The 21,109-nt window shown below is 37.7% G+C and overlaps 2 protein-coding genes across 4 annotated transcripts in view; both read left to right on the top strand.

Annotated features, from left to right (window-relative positions):
- Positions 1-21,109, top strand: part of il11a (interleukin 11a) — a 134,364-nt gene that overhangs the window by 79,342 nt on the left and 33,913 nt on the right. The window lies entirely within an intron of this gene.
- rasip1 (Ras interacting protein 1) lies at positions 1,744-20,846 on the top strand. 3 transcript variants are annotated; one of them, XM_051864457.1, is made up of 16 exons: positions 1,744-2,046; positions 3,086-3,207; positions 4,194-4,642; positions 6,066-6,326; positions 6,421-6,650; positions 8,788-8,949; positions 9,355-9,559; positions 13,174-13,472; positions 13,794-13,955; positions 14,911-14,951; positions 17,387-17,541; positions 18,066-18,178; positions 18,270-18,558; positions 18,717-18,880; positions 18,980-19,121; positions 20,299-20,846. In XM_051864457.1, exons 2-16 carry the CDS (start codon positions 3,086-3,088, stop codon positions 20,475-20,477), a joined length of 2,973 nt encoding a protein of 990 aa, XP_051720417.1. In that variant the 5' UTR covers positions 1,744-2,046; the 3' UTR covers positions 20,478-20,846. The 3 variants fall into 3 exon arrangements, with proteins under 3 accessions (XP_051720417.1, XP_051720418.1, XP_051720420.1); XM_051864458.1 differs by having other exon boundaries at positions 1,745-1,953; XM_051864460.1 differs by lacking the exon at positions 1,744-2,046 and having other exon boundaries at positions 3,067-3,207.

Raw genomic sequence — 21,109 nt, 5'->3', positions numbered from 1 at the left:
GCCTTAAACCTGGGTCTCCGGCGTGGGAGTCGGACGCTCTAACAAGGAGGCTAAAAGATGCGACCCTTAGTGTCAGTCGCTAGAGCATCTCTTGAGATCAGAGGAGTGAGGTTTACTCGCACATCAACTATACTAGCTGGCCTCCGTTATACTCAACCCCATAAACCTCGCTCCCATCCGGGTAACGGCACCAATGTAAGAGATAGGCCCCTCTCTCTCTCTCTCTCTATATATATCTTTTATAAATCAATAATGATCAGTTAAGAAATCTGTGCACAGCACTAACTAGGGGACAGTAATTGAACACAGTGTAGTTACTGTCCTCTGCCTTTGTAGGGCACTGCTGGCTACCAAACCATCTTCTCATTCACGAGCTAGAGTTGGAGTGTGAGAGATGTATACAGTAATAACTTTTTACCAAAGAAAGCGTGTGCTACTGTATGCACACTTCATTCCAAACACGTTCCCTCTGACCAGGAGCCAGGAAGAGCTTTCACTTACACACTAAAAACAAACATGGAGGGACAAGTCTGAATGACGCACAGGAGCCTTCACAGCCTGCTGTCAGTGCTTCCTGTCTGAGAGACCAACTGCTCTCAGAGCTTTTGGCTATGGTTTTTGGTCTGACATGGTGCATGTGAGTGTCTGTGTATTTATGTTATGTAGAACAGCATGATTGCTTTACACACACACACACACCAAAAATCATTTTTCATTATTTTTTTTCATGTTTTCCAGTAAAAATAATTGTTATAGCTAGATGTTCTTTGAAAGAAAAAATAACTTGAAAAGCAAAATTGCATACAAATTTAGTTAGATTTGTGTTTTAAACCAGAAAAATGGTTAAGTATTGGTATATTCATACAAATGCTTCTTATTCTTGTATACACTCTAATAGGATATATAGATATATACACATATTCACATAAACGGATATACAAATGCTTCTTTCCTGACACATCATTCTGTTGTTGACAAGGTTAAAGGTTACAGGTGCCTCTCTGTCTTTGACATCCTGTCCCAGGTTTCCTGCTTCCTCTTTTTTTCAAAAGCCCTACAACACAAACCAAAGTGCGTTGAATAAAACATGCTGAGACTAGTGTGAATTAGTCTTCTGCCCATTCTTTTAGGTAATAAATATACTGTTTTAATTCTTTTAGATGTATTATATTTCCTGAGGACTGTCCCCATCGACCTTAATCGGGGTAGCACCATATTTAATTTCTGACAGGAATGAAAACGAGGCTGTGAGGGACTGAAGTAAAGTGCGTTCAAGAGATTGTAGTGTTGTTCAACAACATGCCAAATGAAACATCTTTCCAAAGAAGTTTCACTAGAAGAAAACTCCATCAAACAGTTTTGAAAGTTGGGAAATTACATGTGATCTAGGCTCCTTATACAGCGTATACCATTGTAAACACTTCAAGTCTATCCCTCACAGCCTAATTTTCATCTACATAAAATTCAAAATGGCGTCTACCCTGACTAAGGCCTATAGAGTTCTCCTACTGTCAGACAATTTCCGGCCCTGTTTTGGTTTTGTATGGACGTATTAGACATCCCGACTTTTGCTTAAAATTTTTGGCGTTTTGTACATACAGCAGTGTCGTTGACATGCCTTTATGTGTATATTTCATATTCTCTCTCTGTCTCCCTCTCTCTCTCTCTCTTTCTCAGGATATAGGTGTTGTCCATTGGGGAGGAAGGAAATTCTGTCATTTAGAACAATGGGCCTGCTTCTCTATCTATAGACGCAGAAAAGGGGAGAAATAGAAAGCAAGAATAAGGACTAGAGGACCCTTCTAGAACAACTTTTACATCAAAAATGAAAAAGACATACTAAAAACTGGGTGAAAGGACAAATTTCGGTAAAGCAAAGCACGGCCTCATGCAGAAAATGGACTATTTAAGCCTAATTATTCTGGAATAAGGAGACAGAGCCGACCTCCACTGGTATTTATTTTATATTATTATAATACACTTCACAAACAACAACAGCCATTCCGAAGATTTATCCCGTTATAAAGAGGAAGTCCGTCACAGTGGGTAAGTCGCATTCAGATCATCCGCTGGTGAGAAAAGCCATTTTACTGATGCAAAATGACAGGTTTGGAGCTTTAGTCAGCATATACTGAAAACCTTTCCCAACCAAATGTTGTAAATTTTGTGTCTTGGTTGTTCTACATCCACCATTAACTTTGTAGAATGTGATGAAACCAATTATGGTCACAGAGTCAACATATTAAAAGTGAACTTCACTTTTGAGGATCGACAGAGGGCAGCTGACACTTAGGGGGTCTGTTCAGGGGTTTTCCCCGTCTGTCTGAGAGGATACATGGAGGTGAAGTCCACAATCAGGGTGGAGGACAAAAACATGTATGTTATTATGTATAGCCGACATTCAGAGCTTTTAATCAAAGTACAAAATGGATGATATTCATAGAATGTGGTTTGGCTTGCATGGCTGATCCTCAGCAGTGATAGTTTCATGTAGGTTGATATCTTCGTCATGGCCTCTTGGCGAAGCCACTTGACTCTTATTTGACTTCCACAAGTTTGCTTAGCTCAGGAGCAACAGTGCCAAACCTCTGCTTTTCATTAGACATGTAGACATGAATGTGAAATAAATCTTTTTCTCAGAGCCATAACTATTCACCGCCTGCCGTCAACTTTGTGGCATTCCCTGCTAGCTGCGTTAATGCTCTGTTACTCATAGACTGTTAGATGACGAAGAATGTATGACACGGCACGTCCTGGTTATTCAATGAGACTTTAGCTTTTCCTGCTATTTGTCTACTGAATGTCATTCGCTGCCGAAATCTGATTTTGGACAGGAATAAATCTCAATGACACAAACCCTGATAATGAAATCTTTTACAACTTCAAAGTCTTGCACGACAGCTAATATTGTTATCTTATGTCAGTGTTCTTCTGGTGTTTCTCTGCATCTGTTAAGACATTTCCCCTTCTTGCTTTTTCCTACTTAGCCTGATCCTTCCTTTTTCAATTTATTTTCGTCCATTTTATCTTTCCATTCTCCACACTCCCATCCAATCCTCACCTCCTCCCTCTCTCACTCCCTCAGATGGAGGAGTCTGGCAGTCCCCGATTTAGGAAGCTCCATTTCCCAGTGGGCTTGTGGATAAATTCTCCACGGAAACACTTTGCCAAGCTGGGAGCTCGTTGGCCCAGTGCAGCATCAGTCAAGTCAGTGTTCTGAACCTTCTCTTACTCTCTGGATCAATGACAAATAAGAGTTTCCATGACCAAGAAAAGGAAAAAAAAAAAAACTAGTTTAAAGCACATGTGCCAAGTTCTTAGAAATGCATTCATGTTGATTTCATATGGAAAAACTTTTATACCATTTTCAACAAAACTTTCAGTTTAATGACTCTAAATCTGTCACGTGTAAAAATATATATCATGATTTAATAATTCATAAAGTTTTTGGGGAGTCGAACCACGTGACATTTTATAACCTGAACTAACCTTGCCTTGTCATAGGTCAAATTATCTAATATTTTTAGAGACTTATGACCTTGACACACATTCAAGGCCTTTTAAAATAATTCTGCAAGGGTTCTCGCTTCGATATAAGTTCCTGATTTATTTGCATATTTGCTTGTATGTTGGTTGCACCACATGACCTTGAAAGATATAAAATAATTCTGCAAGGGCTCTTGCTTCGATTTAAGTTCCTGATTTATTTGCATATCTGCTTGTATGTTGGTTGCACCATATGACCTTGAAAGTTTTCAAATATTTATATAATACTTTCTCTAAGAAATAATAAGAAACGGTTATGCCAGACTACTTAATAAGGTTCTCTTTTCAATAATTTCATTCTTTTAATGAGTTTTTTTTCTTCATTCAGATATCAGGACAGTTGTACCACCCTAATATTTTTGAATTTGTGACACCCAAAAAATATTGAAATGAATGTTCATCATAGATGTATTTAAGTCATTGTATAACGAATTACACTTTTAATTGTATTTTTTAATGAATTAATTGGTCTGGACAATAAAAAAGGAGGACACATTATGTAAAGAATTCCATGTGACATCAACATGGACAATTACTTTACATGCAGTACTTCACTGAGTATGTAGACAGCTTTTATAATAACAACTGATACACAATAGGCTATATGATTTGTATATCACCTCCGTCCTATTGCTTCATTTTATTAGGTCCACAACTAGCTCAGATGCCACTTCCCTGCACGAGGCCCCATCATCAGTCCCTTCCTCCCTCTCTCACTCCACCCCTTCTCTTGCCCCACCCTCTCCATCCCCTTCTCCTGCCTTCCTCCGCCCTCGCCCAGCCAATCAGCAGTCCAGGGCCAAAAGGCTGTCTCACCTTTTCCTGAGAGGCCGGTCCAACAGTGACCGAGACCGTGCCATTGGAGAACGTGAGAGGGAAATATGGGCGCATTCTGCCACCCCTTCATCACATCACTACCTGCCTCCTGCTTCCTCTAATGCCCCTGGGCTGGTCAAGATCTATGGAGATGCCCTATCCAGTGGGGCTAACTATCGGAGCCTGCTGGCAAACGTGCACTCCACTGCTCGCCAGCTCATTCAGCAGGTCATCACCCGCTACACTGAGAGAGAAAGAGAGAACGAGAGTGAAGACACAGGTATTTCATTCCCTGTAATGGTGAACCAGTCTAGTTAGCTGTGGTGTGGTCACTAATGTGTACATTTATGAAAATACAGTCCCATAAAATGATGCATCATTTTGGCCACAGCTGTCAAAATCCAAAAAAGACAAAAGCACCATAAATGTATCCAAAAAATGTTGTCTTTCAGACTTGTGCCCTATAATGCAAATTGTTTTGTGCAAGGAACATAGTAAAATATAGTTCACTAGTCACAGATATTATAAAATTTAAACCGTTGCTCTGAAATTTCATTTGCGAACCCCTTTCAGATTCAGAAATGGCACATAAACATGCACTGTAAAAAAGAATTGTTGGTTTAACTTAAAAAAGTAAGTTACCTGGTTGCCTTAAAATTTTGAGTTCATTGAAATTAAAAATTTGAGTTAATACAATGAAGGCGATTGGTTTAATCAACAGAAACTCAAGTTATTATGTTATCTGAACCAAATAAATTATCTAAGCTGATTTGACAAAAGAAGAAATGTTGTGATAACAAATCATGAAAATATATTTTTTACAGTGTGCTATGCCAGGTTTGATGTCATTAAAGCCAAAATACCATTAGTCCTTTCATGTGTTTTCCAAGATTTTTTTTTTTTAACGTTATAAAAAGAAGTGTCTTATGCTCACCATGACTGCATTTATTTGATAAAAATACAGTAAAAACAGTAATATTGTGAAATATTATTACAATTTTAAATAACTGTTTTCTGTTTTAATATATTTTAAAATGTAATTTATTCCTGTGAGGGCAAAGCTGAATTTTCAGCATCATTACTCCAGTCTTCAGTGTCACATGATCCTTCAGAAATCATTCTAATATGTGATTTGATGCTTGAGAAACATTTCTTATTATTATTATTATTAATGATGAAAACAGTTGCGCTGCTTGATACTTCTGTGGAAATCATGATTATTTTTGGGTTTCTTCGATGAATAGAAAGTTCAAAAGAACAGCAATAATTTTAAATAAAAAACTTTTGTAACAATGTAAACTAACTGCAAACTTTTGAACAGTAGTGTATTCTGTTCCTCACAAAAAAGCTTGGAATATGGTGCATTGTCCATATGAATCACTTTTATGGTGCTTTTGTGGTGTTTGAAATGTTGTAAGTAAAGAACTAAGTGAAAATTCCTCAGAAATTGCACATTTGGAATGACATGAGGGTGATTAAATAATGATGGAAGTTTCATATGGGTCTGCTGTTGCATATTGGGTTCATTCATCCATTATCTCATTCTTGTAATGGATGAAGAATAAAACATCAAAGGCAAGCTGCAAATAATCAAATGTGCATTCTGAGTGGAGACATCACAGATTAAATATAGGAAATTAGGCTTTACCCACTCATTGTATCATTCCCTTCTGAATGTCCTAACTTCCTGTTCACCTGGTCAGCTCTCCAGAAATATTCCCCCGAGGACTTCCTGTTATGTGATGTCATTGGAAAGCCCATTCAGCAGCCAGATGGAGCCATTAAATGGCAAACCGAGTGCAGAAGGGGCGTGGCATCCTGGGAATGCCCCTTACAGCTAGTGGATATGTGGAGACCAAAGGATGGTTTCGAACGACGGTTTGAGATCCAGCGCCTTGATGAATATGAGAGGGAGGAGAAAGAGAAGGAGAAAGAGAGAGAGAGGGATGGAGAGAGCTATCAAGGTTGGAACATCTTCATATTTAACTGTAAGACATTTTACAAGTGTATTAACCAGTGTGCCAATTAATTTGTGGGAAAACACTATTGTGGTAACAGGAGTACGTTGGAGGCGGAGCCGAATGTCCTCTGGGGGCGGTCCAGAAGAAGAACGAGGTCATCGAGGGCGAAACACAGAACTTAGGAGGAGTATTAGTGATATGAACCTGAGTCTAAGACGTCGTCAGGGCAACAACGCTAGCAATGATCCTCGGCGTTCTGGCAATGCCCCAAACAATGGACAGGATAGAAAGAACATAGTGAGCATGATAGCAACTGAAGGTGGAGAGGTAAAATAAAGATACAGACCAACTTTTTAAATACATTTCAACCTCATACAATAATATGAAATCGAATTGATGACGCAGGGCTCAACAATAAGGATTTTTCTCTGCTTGCCTGGTTTTGGCCAGTAGTTCAGATTTCTACTTGCCCTTCCAAAATCCTCCCCCTCTCCCCATTTTTATTTATTTATTTTTTTTAAATCATCATCATAAAGAAAACTTCAAGATAGAAATAAATCCATAAATAATTTTGCTGGAAAAATATGTCATACATGGTAAAGCATTACTGACTGTATTTTTTTAAGGGGAGACACTACAGGCAAAAACACCATCTAAAATTTTTTTTATGCACCTGTCAATTTTGAGATTTTCGCTTTTTGGCTTTTCAAGTGTTTTTTCGGACTGGTGGAAAGAAAACAACCAAAATACATTTTTAAGTGTATCTTTTATAGCGCTTTATCTATTTGCGTCTGTAGATTTCAATTATAGTACATATCTTTAAAGGGTGTTTCCTCAAAATAAGATTTTTCTCCTGCTTTGAGTCAGAAATCTCCACTTCAGCTGAATTTTATTCACCAAACATTACAGTTTTATTCTTATCTATATTCTGAAGGTTTTTACAGAGGGATTTGTGAATATATAATTTATCTGATTTTATATGACATTTTATTCCTAAAAAAATGGTGAAAATGTATTTTTTTCTGGCTGATGACAGTATTTTGGAGTGATAAAAAGAGATATCCAAAATACCCTCCTTTAAAAACCTTTGACTCTAATATGTCAAGAATTTTGAACCTGATATATTCAGATTTTTTGTTCTAGAAATGTATGCAAATTAGTGCATATTTAATTAGTTAACGCCTCATTTGCATATTTAAACATAACATCAGAAAATTTGTAATACAAAAAATGTATTTTTTCAATTCTTAATGTAATCAATCAACTGAGGAAGTATGGTGATATCTATTAGTTCATTTTTTATCCTATTCACCTGGAGTGTCTCACCTTAAAAGGATAGTTCACCCAAAAATTAAATTATCCCATGATTTACTCACCCTCAAGCCATCCTTGGTGTATATGACTATCTTCTTTGAGACGAACACAAAAAAGTAATCCATACGACTCCAGTGGGTTAATAAAGGCCTTCTGAAGCGAAGCGATGCGTTTTCGTAAGAATATCCATATTTAAAACTTTATAAATTCAAATAACTAGCTTCCGGCGGACGACCGTATGCAGAATGTGCAAGTCGACTTGCGCCAAATGAGTAATCCTCTGACGCGATGTATGACGCAGGATGTAGGAGTATTGTAAGCTTAGACGCCTCTCGCGGTTCAAACAAATAGACTGTGCAACAAATTTAAGCTCCTCTTCTCTTATTTCGAAATCCTCCGAAAGAGGTTGCTCTTCCGTCGCATGGTTCATACCGGAAGCTAGTTATTTGAATTTATAAAGTTTTAAATATGGATATTTTTCTTACAAAAACACATCTCTTCACTTCAGAAGGCCTTTATTAGCTCACTGGAGCCGTAAGGATTACTTTTTTTACGGATGGATGCATTGTTTTTGACTTCAAAATGTGGCCCCCATTCACAACCATTTTAAACCTTGAAGGATTAAGGATAATTTTATATATATCTCTGATTGTGTAGGTCTGAAAGAAGATAGTAATATACACCTAGGATGGCTTGAGGGTGAGTAAATCATGGGATAATTTTCAGTTTTGGGTGAACTATCCCTTTAAACTATTCTTACTGATGCTACCAAGATTATCACAAGTCGTTATTACAATTTCAACAAAACTTCAACTAGCCAGCTACATCATTTTACCCCCTAGCTAATAGTTGAAAAAATGTTACAAGCAGAATTCACAACCAAAATGTCACAAAAAAACAATTTTTTTTTTCCAAAACATAAAAAGCAAACAAAAAAACAAGAGAAAACAGTAGCAATGGCTAAATGGGTCAACTGACAGATCCATCAACTGGTCCTGAAACCCTCTCACAATGGCATCCTTATTGTTTAGCCCTATAATGTCACATATCCCTAATACAGTAAATGAAACAACATTTAATCAATTTAATACGCGAGTCATGATAAATGCACGTAATCCATTCTCAGTACTATCCTTGTGTGATTTTTCAGGTCACTGGGCCAAGAGGTGGTGGATGTGAGGCAGACAGACGTACCCGTGCAGCAGAGGAAGAGAAAGACACCTGTGACCTGGAAGTGATGTCGCAGAGTCTGATCCTTCCACCGACAGATCGGCCTTACTTCCTGTTACTGCAGGGCTATGACCAGAGCAAGGCTAGACATGCATCATCTCACTTATCTTACTGCCATCCCATGACATCATACCTGTATTCCTCTAATCACAACATACCATCAAAGTTTCATACCTTTGAGTGGAATGGCCATTGAACAAACAGCACAAAACAGCCATACAGAAGCTCTATAAACACACGCGGGCTGGACAATACCGACACAAGCATGCTGTGTCTACTGCTTCATCTCTGCACAATGACCTCACACAAGCACATATTGTTGAAAACTGTAACACTCTTCATTCCTTATCGTTGCTGTATTTCTGTAACTTAAGATAGGAGATGGCACAGATTGTAGTAAAGACCACAATGATGATGATAACAGCTTTTTTCCACTTTAGTCGTTTGCCTTCTCACTCTCTCATTCTCTTGCTTATTATTTGTTCAGGACTTTGTGTTGTACATAATGACGGGTCACACACATGTTTTTGGGCGGAAGCCAACATTCCGTGAGCGTGAGATGGACAGAGAGAGAGAGAGGAAGGGGAAGAGGCCTCTAAAAGTGGACACTTACCTCTCAGCCCCTGACCTGCTTGCCCGACACCTCCTGATCAGAAGAGACTCAGCCGTCCCAGAGCAGCCACGCGGTCAAGGTACCCCGACACCAAGCTAAAAACAGATAAAAGCAATTAATACAATTTCACAACACAAAACAAAACTTATGGGGTTCGTGGAAACTGGGCTTTGGATTCACTTTTTACATTCACATTCAATAATGCAGCACCAAGGATTTCAAACATTCGTGATAAAACAAGAACAGGCAGTACTGATGTGAAGTGCAATCAGTGTTGGGTGGTTTAACTAAATATCTTAGTATATGAGCCATTTTGTTGAATAAATAGCGCTGACAAACTCTGCAACTCATTACTTTTTCACTGACGATATTTCAGCAATCATTTTATGTGTAAAAACACAACTAGCGAACATGATTCGCAAATGAAAGAATCTTTTGAGTCAGTCCCAGTCAATTAATTCAGTCTGAATCATGTGCACAGATCACTCATGTAATTAATCTTTTGGAGCATTTATTTACTCAGTAAAACACTAACGAAATACTTTATAACGCTGTCCACACCCTGCCCGATTTTCGCCCTGGTTTTCCACTCACCTACAGTAAATGGAAATCGCCGATAAAAGCCCGAAATCTGAGGCAAATCTGCACTCAGTCATGACCGTGACTAGTGTTGGGGAAACTTACTTTTAAAAGTAATGCATTATATTGTGTTACTCCCTAAAAAGTACTTTTTTTTCTCACCTGGGCTGGGCTTGCTTGTTTGTTTTTTAATAACAACACATTTTTTTAAGGCCCTTCCACACCAAAAGTGAAATGAATAAGCCTCAGGCTGAAGGAAAAGCATATTTACTCCTGTACAGTAGAAGATTTGCTAAAACAAATCTTTCAGCTGTGCTGCCATTCTGGATTAAAGCATAACAGGATACAGGAGAAGGAAGTTCAACACTCTTATTTCTAAATCTAATCTGAAGTAATTTTTGATAATTAGTATGGTTGAATTAGATCATTGAAGGTCAGCAGCAAAGACATTGGTTAATAAAGTGAGATTAAATACATAAAGTATATATGTGTAATTTAATATAGTTAATTATTACAGGTTTGCGTAAAATTCTGAGATTGCATTTCAATGTTTTTATTCATTTTGAGGAATACTGAATGTTTTTGTGCAAGTGAGATGAGTAAATGCATGTTCACATTTAGTCTAGAACTACAACCATCATGTTTACACAGCGCACACAACACCTCTGCATTTTATTTCTCTCAAAATGAAAAAGTAATCTGATTACGTAACTGAAGTTATTTGTAATGCGTCACCCCCAACACTGACCGTGACTGACGATCACTATGTGTCAGTTTTTAGTGACATGAAACTGAGAGAAGCGCCAATGCTTTGCAGATGCCTGAAAGGTATTTATGCTGCCCACACACTATACGACTTCCAAAGACATCGGATTTCTGTACTTTTCAGACTACACAACTGTCTGTTGTCGCCAATGTCAAATTTCAATTTTCAAAGGACTTGGACTGCAGACAGGTCTAGATATTTAGTCTGCTAATGCCACCCACACCCTACACAATTTTAGCCTGATTTTCCACTCATCAACAGTTAAAGGAGATCACAGTGGTGTATAAAGTACTCGAAAACCATACTTGAGTAAAAGTACAGATATCTTACCAGAAAATGACTTTGGTAGAAGTTAAAGTCACTGTTTAGAATGTTACTTAAGTAAAAGTTTTAAAATATGTGAAATTTTTTGTACTCAAGTACGAAAAGTATTTTTTTGATATTAAACGTACTTAAGTATTGAAAGTAAAAGTACAAGTAAATGTAAAATACAAAAGGAGCAAAAAAAAAATATTAAAAATTGTTCTATACAAAGTTTGAGCAGCAAGATTGTGTTCAATTTTAACTCTTTCTTACATTTTGTTTCTTTGAATTACAAAAATAGGCAAAATGTTTATTGTAATTTTTAAATATAAAAAATACTATATTAATTATACATTGATTGTTCATGTTAATTCATAGTGCATTATAACTAAAGTAAAAGACAACTTTAAAATGTTAAAATGTAAATGTTGAAATTAAAAATGACCAATACTTTTATTAACCTTATTTAATGTTACAAATGGACTCTTATTGTAAAGTGTTGCCATTTCATATAAATCCAAACAGTCATGCTTAAAAAATGCCATCTTTACACACAAAGGCATAGCATGGGTCTATTATATGTGTACTTTCACACATTATTTGCCTCTATTTTAGAAAACTTGATGATTATTTAATCAAAATATGTGTTATAGTGCCGATAAAAAAGAACTGAAATCGAATACATTTCTGATTTGTTATGTTTCTGTCGCTGCATGATGAGAATACAGTTTAAATATGCAACTTCGCTGAATAATGAATGCATAACAGCGAACAAATGGATAAAAACTAATGCAAATGAATGGTAACAATCGTGACATTAAACAGTTGGTGTTTTTATCACAGTTTTAACCGCTTGAGGTACTAATGTTAGCATCCTCAGCCTCGACGGCAAACATACTACCGTTCTCCACTAATGCAGCATCTTGTCAACAAACTAATTACTTTATAATGATATGAAAACATGTAGTGTACACTGTATAACATACCGTTTTGTTGTCCGTTTTAAATCCGTTTTTGAAGTGTCCCGCTCTGTGCAGCGCGTAGCCTCACGTCACGTGTCAAAACAAACTCTACGAGCATCAGTGATAGTTTTTATGTCGCCTCTAGAGGCCGCTCTCGTACTGTATAATGACAGCGCACTCTTCTCAGCCGCTCCAGCAACGGACGCAACCCAGAAAATGAAATCAACCGCGGTTGTGCGAGCACTTGTTTGCACGTGCTTGCTTGCAGTCTGTTCTTCCTACTTTATTTTGTAGTAAGTAACGAAAATGCTTTGGGAAAATGTATCGGAGTAAAAGTATACATTTTATTTAGGAAATGTAGTGGAGTAAAAGTAAAAGTTGACAGAAATATAAAAACTCAAGTAAAGTACAGATTCTCCCAAAAAATACTTAAGTACTGTAACAAAGTATTATTACTTCGTTACATTACACCACTGGGAGATCAGCCCAAAATCAGAGGCAAATCGATGCTACAGTCGCTATGTTTTAAAGGGTTAGTTCATCCAAAAATGAAAATTCTGTCATTAATTACTCACCCTCGTGTCGTTCCACACCCATAAGACCTTTGTTTATCTTCAGAACAAAAATTAAGATATTTTTGATGAAATCCGAGATGTTTTTTTTATTTTTTTATCTCCCATAGAAAGTAACGAAATTACCACATTCAAGGTCCAGACATTGTTAAATAGTCAACGTGACTACAGTGGTTCAACCTTAATGTTATAAAGCGACAAGAATACCTTTGCTACCTTTCTGGACCTTGAATGTGGCAATTAGCAATATAGTTTCTGTTTTAATTCTTTTGGAGATTTTGTTTAAACATGTATGCTATTAAATAAAATTACAACTGACTATTTTAAATATTTAATATTTGTTAAAAAATGAAGTAGCTTAAATGTATAGCAAGGCAATTGCTTCTAGGGCAATAAGTTTTTCAGCTTTTAGCTTAGCTTTTTTTCTGTTGCTCTTTCAGCTAGCTACATGTTTTAAGTAGCTTGCACAATACTGTCTGCAATTATACTTCTGGTTCTCATTCTTCCTTAGCCTTGGCACGTCCATTCAGAGGAGGACCTGTCACCCTTAATGGAGCTCCACTTTATAGAGAAGCAGCCCTAAAGCCAGGAGACTTGTTGGGGCTTGGCAGCCACTTCCTTTTCCTCTACCGTGACCCCCGTGTGACTCCTGCCCCGCCCCTGGCCTTACCACCACCATGGCAAGGTGACATGTCAACTTCCTTCGGCCCTGGCGGGATGACAGATAGACAGGAAATGCTCCGGCAGTATCTGGGGTCCACAGAATCACTGCTGAGATTCCAGGCCAAACATGCTGATACCCTGCTGCAGGTAAACACTGATATAATCAAATACTCCTTCTGATATATCTGTCATAAACAAACAGTAGTGCATGTAAATACAGAGTTCTGACAGGGGGGATTTTATCATAATGATTTACTGAACAGAAATCTGTAGACTACTGTGATTTAAAAAATCACAGCACAGTTCTGCATCAATGTTTATAATATGGCATACTTAGTGAGTGTTGCAATGAAACTTAATTTAGGAAAAATATAATCACTGGTGTAACAAATACTGCAGTACTTTAAATTTTGCCATGGCTTCATAATATTTATTTATACAAATCGGTTACTACTACTTTAATTTCAGGAAATTATTTCGAAGAATTCCAGTCCAGATTCAGGGGGTGGGGCCTTAGCACCTGCCTATCTTCTGTCGCTCATGATTGACTACGCCTCTAAACATCTGGATCCTGAATTAACACCACAACTGCTTTTAAAGGCAGCCAATCAGATCAAAGGAATTGTTTGGGTAAGTATCCAAAAGTCTAGCGCAGTGATTGCCGACCTTTATTAACCTTTATTGTGATTGCCTAACCTTTATATACAAAATATATTGTATCATTATTATTATTATTTTAACACTTAAAAAGCATTATTCTTGTGCTTTTTGTTAAAATCGTGAAAAACAATATTTCACTAAATGTCACTAAATGGAATTATAACATGGCAAATACTTCTGGGTCTTTTTTTATACCTACAGTACATGTTAAGATTTGTTTTTAAGGGAATCATTGTAATTATAGTCATTTTAATAATATTAATGATCATGATAAATTATATCCAGTTAAAAGGAACACATTATGCCTGATTTGATGCTGATGAAGGGGTGCTTGAGCCTTATTCATGGGACAAAATAGGCTTGGAACCACTGGTCTAGATGACATGAAACATAATATCATAAAGTGTAAAACCACAACCTTCATTAGGAGTATAGTGAAGTACAGGGCTGGGCTGTTATATAAGAGCACCGAGACGGCTATTGGAGTGCAAAGGTGATATTGAACATGACATGATTTGAACAGGCCATCACTGTTCCTCACACTTTCTGTGCCCGCTTTGGCTCATGCAAAGTTGTTTTGTCAAACTAAGGCACAGATAAAACTGGAGTAATGTTAAAACACACAACAAACACTAATAGTTTATCTGAGAGTGTTGTACGGGAGTGTCTTAAAATGGACTCTCTCTCTACACTGTGAAGCTGTGGTTGAGGAGCCACAGCTGCAGACACAGATGGGCTTTCACTGGAATTTCGCCGTAGTTTGTAAACAGAGGTTGACTGATGTCATTTCCACCCGTTTGGAAAATGTGCTGTCATTGTCCGGACACATCAGCCAAACACTCCCACCCATGCATTCATCCGAGTCTGCTTTAATCTCTCTCTCTCTCTCTCTCTCTCTCTGTCTGTTCCATTATTCATCTCTCAGGACAAAATTAAAGAGTTCGGTGACAAACATCCAACACAAAAGTAAGAACCTGCACCACCTCTCCGTGCTGTAGATCTGTATACACTGTTCAAACATTGTTGCTCAGTGACAGGCTTGTAAACAGCAAATTCCTTTTACCTTACCCAGCATTGAGCATGTGTTGTGCTATTATGTATTTAATGTTTAAATGTATAAATTAATGTATAAAAAATAATTTTATATTTAATGAAATAATGTTATATACACCTATATATATATATATATATATATATATATACACCGATGAGCCAAAACATTATGACCACCTGCCTAATATGCTGTTGGTCCTCCGCGTGCTGCCAAAACAGCGCCAAACCACAGAGGCATGGACTCTGCAAGACCCCTAAAGGTGTGCTGTGGTATCTGGCACCAAGACGTTAGCAGAAGTTCCTTCAAGTCCTGTAGGTCGTGAGGTGGAGCCACCATGGATCGAACTTGTTGGTCCAGCACATCCTACAGATGCTCAATTGGATTGAGATCTGGGGAAGTTGGAGGCCAGGGCAACACCTTGAACTCTTCATCATGTTCCTCAAATCATTCCTGAACAATGTGTGCATTGTGCTGAAAGAGGTCACTTCCACCAGGGAACACTATTGTCAAGAAGGGGTATACCTGGTCTGCAACAATTTTTAGGTAGTTGGCATGTGTCAAACTTAAATCTCCATGAATGGCCGGACCCAGGGTTTCTCAGCAGAACATTGCCCAGAGCATCACACTCCCTATACTGGCTTATCATCGTCCCACAGTGCATCCTGGTGCCATCACTTTCCCCGGTGAATGGTGCACACGTACGCGGCCGTCCACGTGATGTAAAATAAAACGGGACTCATTAGACCAGGCAACCCTCTTCTACTGCTCCAAGGTCCAGTTCCGATGCTCATGTGTCCATTGTAGGCACTTTTGAAGGTGGACAAGGGTCATCATAGGCACTCTGATTGGTCTGACCCAGTCGCCTTGCCATAACAATTTGGCCCTCAGTCACTCAGATCTTAATTCCTGCTTATTTCTCCTGCATCCAACACATTGATTACAAGAACAGATTGTTTGCTTAGCATCTAATCTACCCAGACCTCAATACGTGGCCTTGATAGGTGATGATCAACAATACTTCACCTGTGAGTGGTCATAATGTTTTGGCTCATCAGTGTATATATTTAAAACATTTTCCTCTAAAGGCCTGTTCACACCAAGGACAATAACTATAATGATAACGATAAATATATAGTTCTAAAAATCTTTCTAAATATCAAAGAAGAGCAGAATCTACACCACAACTATAACAACACAGAGAAACAATATCACTGGAATCACTTTCAGAACGATTTTTGCTGATGAACGATAAAAACTTTGACAGCAAATTTAGAATCTATCCTGCTTTAAAGAACTCTGGCATTTAAAGTGGTAGACAACAAAACTACAGCACATGTTAAGAATAAACAGAACTATATCATCCGCTGGTGTGGTCGCTAATATAGGTAAGCAATAAGGTACGAGAGGCTGTGCTGTATCGTGAATAAGTCACGGCTGAAGGGCGTTGTTAGGCACGACGCGAAGCGGAGCACTTGCCTCGAGTACCTTATTGCTTTTATAAAACGGTTACCACACAATACAAATATTAAAGTCAAAAATATGTATCAATGCAACTTTCATTAAGTAAACTTTAACTAAAAGCCTTCCTTCCGCCGGAAAAAATAGTCCCTGACCGAGCACAGCAACAGAAGTTACATTATTACGCCATTAGATGGCAGCAAAGACTGTCTTTATGAGTGTGTCACTCAGTAGCGAAGACTTTTACATTGAAAAGACTGAATTGTTGTGAACACAGAACAAGATGCAACTGACAAATGCTTTGACTGTCAGTCACGGGAAAACCCCTTAACTGTTAAAAGGACAAGATAATACATCGGACATTTAAACAGATTTGTTTATTATGAACATAGGACTGACCTGAAGGAAAATGCTAAATCTGAATGCAGGTAATAAAATCGCTCACTCAATGTTTTTCTCACAATACTCTTCTACACAATACAGTAAGCTTCACTGAACAATATAAATTGAGAACAAACAGTTTACGTTGCTAAGAGTGGTTGCTAAGGGTGTTGTGTAGTGATACACAGAACCGTTGGGTGAAGCGGTCATAGTCGTGTTTTATTGTGAATAAATCAATCAGAATCAAGGACAGGAACTAACCGTTTTATAATTATCTTTATAGTTACCGTTCTTTGTGTGAACGGGCCTTAAGAGTTTGAAAACATTAGAAATGATGAAACTATCCTGAGATGCCACAAACTAAAAATTTTAGATGGTGACCAACCATGTATCCATATTTTAAAAACATGGTATGAAAGAAATCATTTAAACATAGCAATGTATAAATATATGTGTGCATTTCATGCACCATGAAGAGGTTTTATAATATTTTTTTATATGTGTTCAGCCCAGCAGAGGCTGAGGTTGAACTTCCTCCCCCAAGCGTGCAGAAGCTCTCCTCTGACCTTCGACCTCTCATGTTCTGGATGTCCAATGCCACGGAGCTCCTCAACTTCTTTCAGGTCAAAGTCGAAGCCATGGAAAAAGAATGGGAATTTGAAGGTGAGCATGAGATCAGCGATTACAGCATGTTTTCGAAAAACAAAAAACACTTGTATTACACAATGTGCCATATCTTCTGCTGTAGACGTGTTATGTCTTTTGTTAAACTGAATCAGTTTTCTCTCATCTCTTATTATGCCATCTTGTCCTTTTTGGTAAACCTGCTAGTCTAAGCAAACATCATGACCTGTGAAATAGGCCTGAACTTTGAATAGAATTACAATGAGAATATATTCAACCTACTGACTTATGGCTTATACAACCCAAATACAAGCAGTTCATGGAACAAACGTTAAAATCTTTGTGAAATGTCAAAATGTACTTGTCAAATGATAAAATATTTGCATTATCAACAAGCAGTAATTTTTCTTTCAAAGATGAGGTCTTAAAATAACATTGCAATTATTATACATTTTTAATGTTAATAATTACTTAGTCACCTGGGATGGTTTATGTTCATCTGAAATTTCTCCATGGACATTTTAAGTTATGCGTGGTAAGTTTTGTCTCACATTAACCTGTAGCCCCGGGTGACCCTGTGCTCTCGGCTGACATGGACACCTGTTCTGAGGCGCTGGCACAGCTGGATGATGTCATTATGCACACCTTTCAGCAATGTGTTTACCATTTGACCAAGGTGAGAGAATGTGCACCAGTGCTGCTTAAATGACACATTTATAATATAATGTATTTTATGTATTTATAACTCATTTCTCTCTCTCTTTCAGACATTATACTCCCTCCTCCCAGCACTGTTAGACACTAACCCGTTCTCCAGTGAGGAGAAGAAGAAAGGAAAAGCAGGAGCAAAGGACAGAGCAGGTAGTGAAGGTGAAGGAGACGAGGAAGAGGACGTCTCCACTTTGCCGCCCACCGTCGCTGGACTGGTGGAAGTGTATCGCTGCTCTCTGCAGCTTTCCCGAGAAGCTTGCCTCTCTCCACCGCTAACCTCCCAAACTTTTGGCTACCTCTTCTTCTTCACAAACACATCTCTTCTCAACACACTCTTGGAGAGAGGTGAGAATTTACAGCCTTTCATAAACACAGTTGTGTTTGCGCATGGTTTCGAGCAGCGATGACAGCAGCTGACTTGTGATGGCAACGAGTTTATGGCTGGACAACTGGCACAAATGCAAGTGATGTTGAAAATGATTCGTTTGTTCCGTCTTAAACAGATAGTCTGTTCTCTTGGTCACGTGCGGTTCAAATTCGAACAAATCTGGACCTGGTCCTGGACTGGCTACAAGGAGCAGGCCTTGGAGATATTGCGTCAGAGTTTCTAAAGAAGCTATCAGTTACGGTCAATTTCCTGTGCATACCTAAGACACGCCTTATTCAGGTGAGAGTTTGAGAACAAACTGAAATAACTGTACTAGCACAATGTTTTAACATCCATAATTCAGTCACATGACAATAAATTTCAACTATCTTCCTTCAGTCATCCTGGTCAGGTTTACAGGAAGAACATTCTTTGCTAAGTCCTTCCCAGCTTCACCATCTTCTCACTCATTATAAGCTTGGACCAACGAGAGCCCCACCTTCCTCGTGGGCTCCGCCTCTCGGTACCGAGCTTGGAGGTGGTGAGTAACAACCTTAATAAATAATAAAAACAAATTTTTATAAAGTAATGACAATAATCCGCTAAACTATAGCTTACATCTACTTATTTTATATACACTACCATTCAAAAGTTTGGGGTCAGTATGATTTGTTTAAAAGAAATTAATACTTTTATTCAGCAAAGATGCATTTAATTGATCAAAAGTGACAGTTAAGACATTCAGCTTTAACATCACAGGAATAAAGTGCATTTTAAAATATATTAGAATAGAGTTATTTTAAATTATACCAAAAATTTGACAATATTACTGTTTTTACTGTATTTTTTTTATTAAATAAATGCAGTCTTGGTTAACATAAAATAACTCTTTCAAAAACATTTAAAAAATCTTACTGACCAAAGTTTTCAACTGTAGTTTAAAGGGTTAGTTCACCGAAAAATTAAAATTCTGTCATTAATTACTCACCCTCGTGTCGTTCGCCTTCGTTCATCTTCGGAACACAAATTAAGATATTTTTGATAAAATCCGAGAGCTTTCTGACTCCCCCATAGACAGCAATTTATTTACCATTTTCAAGGTCCAGAAAGGTACTAAAAACATCGTTAAAATAGTCAACATGACTGCAGTGGTTCAACCTTAATGTTATGAAGTGATGAGAATAGTTTTTGTGCGCGACACTTTTTAGTATTGGCCGATGCTGTTCACGTGAGCAGCATGACGCATGCGTGTGATGCTGACGCAGAAGCCGGACAATAATGAGTCGGCGTTCTGACGTAGAACCTGGAAGCGCTGAACGTAAACAGCATAGGAGAATGACACAGAAGAGAAGATATTGTTGAATAAAGTCATTATTTTTGCTTTGTTTTTGTGCACAAAAAGTATTCACGTCTCTCTTCATAAAATTAAGGTTGAACCACTGCAGTCATGTGGACTATTTTAACGATGCTTTTAGTACCTTTCTGGACCTTGAAAGTGGTGGTTAAATTGCTGTCTATGGAGGAGTCAGACAGCTCACGGATTTCATTAAAAAATATCTTAATATATGTTCCAAAGATGAAGAAAGGTCTTACGGGTGTGGAATGACATGAGGGTGAGTGATTAATGACTGAATTTTCATTTTTGGGTGAACTAACCCTTTAACATACACTTAAATTATACAAAATACAATTTATTTTATTTATTCAAATATTATCAGATATTTTTGAGAGTTTCTTGGACCATCCTCCTCTTATCCTGCCTAACGAAACACCTCGCCTGGACCTGACTCAGCCAATCCCAAGCTCGGATCTACTGAAGGAAGTGACACGCCTGCGAACATTCCTGTGGGGGCTCGACCAGGATGAACTTCCTGCTAATCAGCGGACTAGACTGTAACATTAGTTCATTCCAGTTGTGAAATTATGAACATTATCTAGTTCTCATATAGAGAAACTATCAGTCTTTAGATACTATCGTAGACTACATAAGGGCCTGTTCATGTATAATTCATTTCAGGTGACATTCCTTCTTTCTTTGCCTGTCAAGCACATCTGTTTGATTTTAATGGATATACACTGGCTTAATTAAGAATATGTATAATTCATTGCATTGGTTACCTTAAAGGTTTATGTTATAGGAAATTCATTGCCTGGTTGCAATGATAAATGCCAGCCTGTTATTTTACACAGTCTTCTAATGTTCTGTTAAAGTAGGTTTTTCACTGTTTGTATTTCTGTAATAAATAAAAATTACATATATCCCCTGGCATGTTTTATTATTATTATTATTATTATTATTATTATTAATGGATTATATTACTTTTTGTGAGAGGCTGCTGGAAAAAGTGGTGGCCACCTGCTGTTCTATTAATCAACACTGGGTGGCATGATCGCAATGGATTCAACGATTAGTTAGTGAGAGACACCACTGGTCAATTAAATCACCAGTAGCCTACACTAAAAGGGCAAATCACTTATGACATGCATTGACGCGGATCAGTATCCTGAAAATGAATTTAAATGGGACTC

This window comes from Ctenopharyngodon idella, chromosome 16 (assembly GCF_019924925.1).
Source record: "Ctenopharyngodon idella isolate HZGC_01 chromosome 16, HZGC01, whole genome shotgun sequence".
Lineage (NCBI taxonomy): Eukaryota > Metazoa > Chordata > Actinopteri > Cypriniformes > Xenocyprididae > Ctenopharyngodon > Ctenopharyngodon idella.
Note: the sequence above shows the minus strand (reverse complement) of the source record. Positions and strands in the feature narration are given on the sequence as shown.